General features: G+C 46.5%; 1 protein-coding gene across 1 annotated transcript; it reads left to right on the top strand.

Moving 5' to 3' along the window:
* Positions 1 to 673: 673 nt before the first annotated feature.
* On the top strand, positions 674 to 6,732 carry LOC104165210 (A-kinase anchor protein 1, mitochondrial-like; the record flags this gene model as incomplete). The annotated part of the gene is made up of 4 exons (XM_009704786.1): positions 674 to 2,342; positions 4,346 to 4,479; positions 5,907 to 6,033; positions 6,602 to 6,732. Coding segments are annotated over exons 1-4 (2,061 nt in total), but the record flags the coding sequence as incomplete, so codon positions are not given.
* Between the last annotated feature and the right edge of the window lie 383 nt (positions 6,733 to 7,115).

The raw sequence follows: 7,115 nt of genomic DNA, 5'->3' as shown, positions 1-7,115 counted from the left end.
GCTTCATCAGGCTGCTCTTTGTTTAGGAGTTCCTACGCTGTGCATGTCCAAGTAAATGGAGTAGCTGCCTGTTGCTGTTTAGCTCCTACGTAACTGCAGACTTCTGTCGTGTGTCCGCACACCCGCCTCTTGCAGCGCTGTGGATGAGAATGTTTGCAGAACAGTTCACCTTCAGTTGTGTGTTAGAGAAGTGTGTGTTGTCTGCCTGTGAAACTCTCAGGAACGTGATGCTGCCTTTCAAGCGGAGAAGGGGGGAGACCTGCGGTGTATCCAGTCTGTGTCTTGGAATGCTTGTGGTCCAGCTGTGGTGTGAACCCAGCCTGATGCTGGAGAAGCTGCAGTGCAGGATGCTGTCCTTGTGTGTAGTACTGACCTGCAATGGTGAGGCAGGAGAGAAGGTGAAATTGTTTCAAGTGTCAAGGTGAGGTGAAATTGAGGAGTATAATGGTGAGAAATGTCCAGATACCCCTAGTCTTAGATAAGGATCTTGTTCTCTGATCTGCTGGTAGAACAGAGATATGAATTTAAAGAACAGCTGGAAAATATGCCTGTTCGTGCTAATAGAAATACCTCAAGGCATTTATGAAACTTTAGCCTTCTGTTACCTTCCCTGTGACTATTTTAACATGGTTTCTGCTTCTCCTTCTAGATGTAATTGCTGAGGCTCTGTAAAATGGCTTTACGCTTCTGCGGTGTCATCTCGTATGCCATACCTGGAGTGCTGGCACTTCTTGGCTGCTGGTGGCTATATTCCCATAGAAAAAAGCATGCAAGTTATCATGACAAACAGGCAATAGCCAGTGAAGAAGAGCAGCAGGAAGAAGTGCCAGGGAATCATTTATCACCCGAAAAAGAAGCACATGTTCCTCAAAGACTGCCTCTCTCATCAGAAGAGGAATGCCTAGAGAATGAAACCTTGACCTTCCTGCTGTCAGCAGGGTCGACGACGCCCTCTCTTCTGTGTCAGACTCATGAGAGGCTAGATCTCTCACAGGACCTTCCAGACCTGTCAGTAACGACAATTCAGCCCAGCACCCTTGAGGACGACAGTGAAAAACTAGAAATAATAGAATCTCAAGATGAAAGCGGTGTCCCTGCTTATGTTTCTCCCCCTCTGATCTCAAAGAGCACAAACTGTCATGGCAGTGCTGCAGTGAGCCTTATACAGGATTCAAGCTCCAGTGCAACCCAAGATCAGCGGCGATCAGCATCAGTGACATTGACACAAGAGTCTTTGGGAATCACGGAGGAGATCTGCAATGCAGAGCAGTCAGATGATTCTTCATTTAAGCCCACTAAGGAAGGCCAGGTGCCAGAAACTGTGCTATCAGATACTGGCTGTGTGACAGCCCTTTGCTTGGGATTGGAGAAGGAACCCAATACCCCACAAGCCTTTCTCAATAATGAAGCTGAAGTTATATCAAGTCACAAGGATTCTGCAGTGAGCATGTTACCAGATAGTGTGGAGTCTGCCTGTTTGCAACAGTCCAGGGAAGAAGAGATATCTGAGTCAATTGCCAGTACTGTACCTGTGTGTCAAGAGGAGGACACACAGCCAAAACAAGACAAATTGGAAAGAGAGAAGACTGGAGGAGTGAGTTTGGCCAAGGAAGAAGTTGAGAAAATTGAGCAAGTAGCAATACAGATCATTTCCAAGGCCATTTTGGCAGCAACTGAGGAAGTGCTGTCTGGTGCTACAAGTGATGTGTCCACTTGGATCTGCGAGGCAGCTGCCAGCCGAGTTGAGAGACCGCTGGAGATGGCGAGTGTTGTTTCTTCTGATCAGATGCTTGCGGAGAAATCTACAGTAGCCAGTGAGAACATTGCTGCAAAGGGTGATGCTGTGGTACTGACATCCCCACAAACAGAGGAACGGGATCAGTGTGTGACAGATTCCAGCTGTTTAACACATGGCTGTTTATCCAGCCCTGTTCAGGGAGATATGAAAGACTGTTGGGTAAAGAACCCTGTGTGCAGTGAGTCCCAAGGAGTTGATCAGACTCCTGTGGAAAACCATGGAGACTCACTGGAAAAGTCGCCTTTGGTTACGGAGGACTCTGGGTGCGGCACATGTGCATCTGAAGGTGGGACAAGTGTGGAGGACCCATTGCAGAACACAATGCTGTCTGTCGCATCAGGCCAGCATTCGGACTCACTGAGCATATCTGCAACCCAAGACATGTCTGCTGAGCAGAGCTCAGTACCAAGTGAAAAACTTCCTATTCGGAAGCTACCTGAAGACAGCAAAGTGCCATACAGTAATGGGATACTGAAAGAGGATGATCCAGACTTGCATAGTGAGTGTAGCAGAGCAGCAGGGGTGGATGGAGATCACTCGGGAGGTAAGGGATTTGAAAATCCTCCTACAAAAATGTGGTGAGGAAGCATTTTATGTGCTGTAACCCTTCTGCTTCAGAACATGTTCAGATAGATCCTCTTCATGTTTAACTTCCCCAGTAGATGAATATTGAGCCCTCATGTGCAGGTAGGTATATATGCATTTACTCTCTGAATTCCCATCTCTGTAGGATCCAGTGTTAGCTGGGTGATCTTCGGGGTATACTGCAGAGGGGTGAACAGGCTGGTCCCCTTTCAGCACAAAGCTTATTGTCTAAAGCTAAGCATGTGCTTGAGTAGCCCAGTGAAATGGACCGTGTCTGGATGTAGGCCAGGCTGTTGAACACCTTGCTGTTTTGAGACCTGCTAATACAAATGGTGTCTGCTTCAGCTCAGGAGGCCTCTAGTAAGCACTGGGCTCTTATCTGTGTTTGTGGGCTGCTGCTGAAAGGAAGCTGTAAGGCAGGTTTCTGAGGTGCTGCTGGATGAGCCAGGGAAGTGCTCTGATGAATTGTGATAAAACCAGGAAGCCTTTTTACTTTGAAGGGTAGGCGCGTGCCAAGAAATCCCAACAGGGAGCAATGTTCATGGAGTCCCCCCATCTGCCTCTCTTGCTTTTGCCTTCTAGATCCTGGATGGTGTGTGCCTGGCAGAGTACAAAGCTGTCTGAGCAAATGTTAACCCATCTGACCTTAGGGATGGATGTTAAAATCCTTTATGGGACCCTGTGGTGCCAACAGCCCTTAATGACAAGATGTCTTTTGTAATTGCAACGAAGTAGTTGGAATGCTGCTTGTTGCAAGAGGTCAGGATTGAGTTTGCCAACAATTAAGGATTAAACCCACAAAACGTTTTCACTAGTGAGGGTAACTATAGGATGAAAATGGTTTTGCCTTGTTTTGAATGTTGGTGTGACAAGAAGGTCCAAGAGTGTGTTGTGGAGCCTGGTGGTGATGAGGGCTGAAACCTCTGCACCAAGATGGCTAAAGGGTGGGGAGAGGGGATACAGCAGGTAAAGTTGATAACATAGCTATGTTGGATAAGAGGTCGTGCAGCTGACCTTCACACCCAGGCTGTGAGATTTAAATCCTCATGCTTGCCTAGGAAGTCTATGGCAAACAGCTGCCCTGTTTGCCTTTGACTTTCTAGGCATCTGTGCTGTGTTAGTAGTTAAGATGTGGCAAATGTGAAGCAGCTGTTGGGTTAATTTCTCTCTTTGATCTTGCACTGGATGGTCTGAATACTTGCAAGCAAGTGAGGATCTTCATGCTTCTGCTTCTTAATCTGGAGGAAGGATCAACCTTGTGTTACGCTGACTGTATCTGGGCTCTGACCAGCACAAAGCTGTTTGAGTTTGTCCCCTTCCCAAGTAGTAATGTTCCTGGTATCAGCTGATGGTTTGGCAACAAAACATAGCTCAGCTCTGGCACCTTGTTTCTTCAAGTATATGACAAATTTGGGCAAGAGGCAATCCCCTGCCACAGCTAGCAGTGGGCCCACCTGGCACTCAGGTCACTGTGCAACCCCTGTTGGGGCAGGAACGTGATGTCCATGCAAAGAGTGCGTGAATAGGTTGCATGTCCCTCCCTGCATGCCGAACTCCCTGTGAAGAGCCCTGTTTAGGCCATGGGGGAAATGAGCTGCAGCAGCAGTGGTAGCATAGCTCTTGTTCTGCTGGTGACTTTGACCTATAGTGTCCGGTCTCTGCTGCTGTGTAAGGTGTCACGGTGTCTGAAGGACTTGTGCTGGACTTGGGCCTCCTTCGATTGCATTCCCAGAGGTGTGCAGGCTATTCTTCAGGAATAAAAGGAAACTTTCAGCAGGCTATGTGTGATGGGACTTTACCCTTTCTGAAATACTGGAGAACCTGATACAGGGACATCCCAACTGAATGCATAGGAAGAGCTCAACATAACCTGTCTGTGAAAAGATGTATTTTTATAGCCTCATGTCTGGTAGCTGGATTGTGTGGGTTGTCTGAATGCTGACATGTGTGCATGTCTTGTAGGTTCAGATGTAAATACTGTGGATTTTGTGGACAGTGGCTGTGCCATGAGGAAGACAGTGACTCGCCAGAACTCTAAGCTAGGAGGAGAATCCAGCAAGTCCGACTACGTTATCTGGGAAATAGAGGTCCCAAAGGTAACCAGCCGCTGGCCTGCTCGCGCATCCTGCCCTGCCCTACGTAGCCATCTTCTGGTTCTTCCAGTCTGGTACTGACTCAGTGCCATGCGCTCAACAACAAATCAACGAGGATTTAAGCCTTTAGCTCCTGTTAGGACTCAATGGAGTGAAGAGCCAGTACACAACTGTAAACAAGAGGCATGTCAGGGCTGCGCTCAGGGTAATGTTGGTTGTTGGACTCATTATTCCCCATTGTCTTCCACCCCAATCTGTTAGTCTGATGCTTTGAAAGCATTCAGAAGGCTTTCGGGGTACACAGTTAAGAGCAGGTGATGAATTTTTTTTCTTTCCACTGTGTAGGAAGGTTATGTTTCAACTACCTGTCCAAACCCTTCCTCACAAGCTAAACGGTCATCTGAGCTATTCTGTGGAGCTGCTGTGTGTCTGTGTTTATAGTGAGCTTTCCTTTGGGTTGAGAGAGAGGTTGTGTTTTTTATGACTGTGTTCATACCTTCTTCCCTGCTTTGTATATGCAAAATCACCTGTGGCTGTCTGGCACAGCATTGCTCTTGCAGTTCTGCTTCTCAGCAGACCTGAATACTGACAGCCAGTAATGTGAGACAGCAGCTCCCGGCAGGATAAGCGTGCTGCCTTGAGTGCTTGGATGCTGTGAGCCCGGTGAAGGCATTTCATATGCATTTTAATGGATCAGTAAAACACAGGCTAAGGAAGCAGATCTACAGCAGAAAAATACATTTCAATGGTTAGTGAAGACAGGCTGTCACTTTTCTTAAAGTAGCTAACTTTACGTTGTGTAGGATTATCCTTACGGAGTTGGGCCCAACACTTCTGCTCTGGTATCTGATCTCTGACAGTAAGTGGTGGCAAGTGTCAGTGGAAGAGTTAGAAGTAACAGGATTTGCTCAAATGTCTCCTTGTCACCCTGCATGGCTGTCCAGGGACTCTGTAGTCTAATGGGCATGATAGCCTGGTTTACTCTCCTGTGAATTTGTCTACTCCCTTTCTAATCTAATTAGCTTGTTTAAAAACTGCTAAAACTTAGTATTTCATATTTGAATGAAAAATGCATGTAGCATGCTTTTTAAAAAAAAAAAGTGGGAGATATTGGGAGAGGATGTGACTTTACTTGACTGTAGGAAGGACAGTAGCCTTTACCAGGCCTGATTTTGTCCCATCATTTCTTTGTGTTCTTCTACAAGATATGAAGATGGATCTATCAAAATGAGCTGTGCTTACTGATCTGTATCTACCTTGACTTCTCACAGACCGGCTGAATTCTGCGCTGGTCCAGCATTGCCTTATATTTATCTGCTTGGCCTTATGCTACAGGAACGGGGAATGTGGGTGAAATAAGCCACGGAGAAGAGTGTTGTTTGATCTACATTTCTCTTCCTGACTGTTGCTTTCTTGTCCCTTTCATAAAGGAATTAGTTGGCCGCTTGATTGGCAAACAGGGAAGATATATGAGCTTCTTGAGGCAAGCGTCTGGTGCCAAAATTTATGTCTCAACACTACCTTATTTCCGTGACTCCCAAGTCTGTCACATTGAAGGTAAGTGGAATGTCTCTTTATTCGTGGTCTAACAGGTAGCTTGGAGGCCTTAATTAGCTGGGCAAGGAATTTAAACTGATGTAGTGGCTTTGTGAGTCCAGTGCTTTACAAAACTCTTCTGCTCAGTGCTGTTAGAGTAGAGGTATGTGCCAAGTCACCTGTGCCTTGGCATGTGAATCCTGTATTCTAGAGGTGAGAATGCATCTTTCCATCTTGGGCTGCTGTAGTTTAACCAACATCTTGTGCAGGATCACTTCAGGCTTGAAGGAGGAGCTATGGGATGTGTATCAGCAAATGCAGTCTTGACTGTGAAGGGTGTTAGATCAATCGTGGCTGAAAAAGATCTGCCAGTGAATTGGGCTCATACTGGAGGCTAAAGCTGTTGAAACTGGGGCCTGGTAGTCTGAGTTGCTCGTGCTGGTCTGATACCAGGTTACATGGCCAATCTATTAAAACTTAAATTGTCAAGGTAGTGCAGAAGGCTTCCAGTAGCTGTATTGCTTCGCAGGGTGGAGGTGTCCTCAGCATATCTATGCTACAGACTTTCTGCGGGATTTTTGTCTTCCAGGCTCCCCACAACAAGTAGAAAAAGTACTGAGCCTGATTGGCAAGAAGTTCAAAGAGCTGTGTCTCACCAACATCTACGCTCTACCTCCACCAACACCATTGACACTTCATTCCCTCTTTATGACTGCTTGGGTAAGTCCCAGATTGCTGGCTATGCTGATGTCAGGGTGGAAGGCTCTTGTCAGTCACTGCCATCGTAGTATGCTGTATCCATGTGGCTGGTTCACAGATGCCCTCAACAACAGTTTGATTATGTGTGGCTATCTGTTATCTAGCTTATAGAACTGTTACAGATCAGATTTATCTACCTGTTCTTCCATTGCTGTTTCCATTCTGCCTGAGCTGAGAAGTGTAGAATCATAGAATCGTTTAGGTTGGAAAAGACCTTTGAGATCATTGAGTCCAACTATTAACCTAGCACTGCCAATTCCACCACTAATCCATGTCCCTAAGCACCACATCTACGCATTTTTTAAATACCTCCAGGGATGGTGACTCCACCACTTCCCTGGGCA

Source organism: Cariama cristata, unplaced genomic scaffold (assembly GCF_000690535.1).
Source record: "Cariama cristata isolate BGI_N322 unplaced genomic scaffold, ASM69053v1 scaffold10107, whole genome shotgun sequence".
NCBI lineage: Eukaryota > Metazoa > Chordata > Aves > Cariamiformes > Cariamidae > Cariama > Cariama cristata.
Note: the sequence above shows the minus strand (reverse complement) of the source record. Positions and strands in the feature narration are given on the sequence as shown.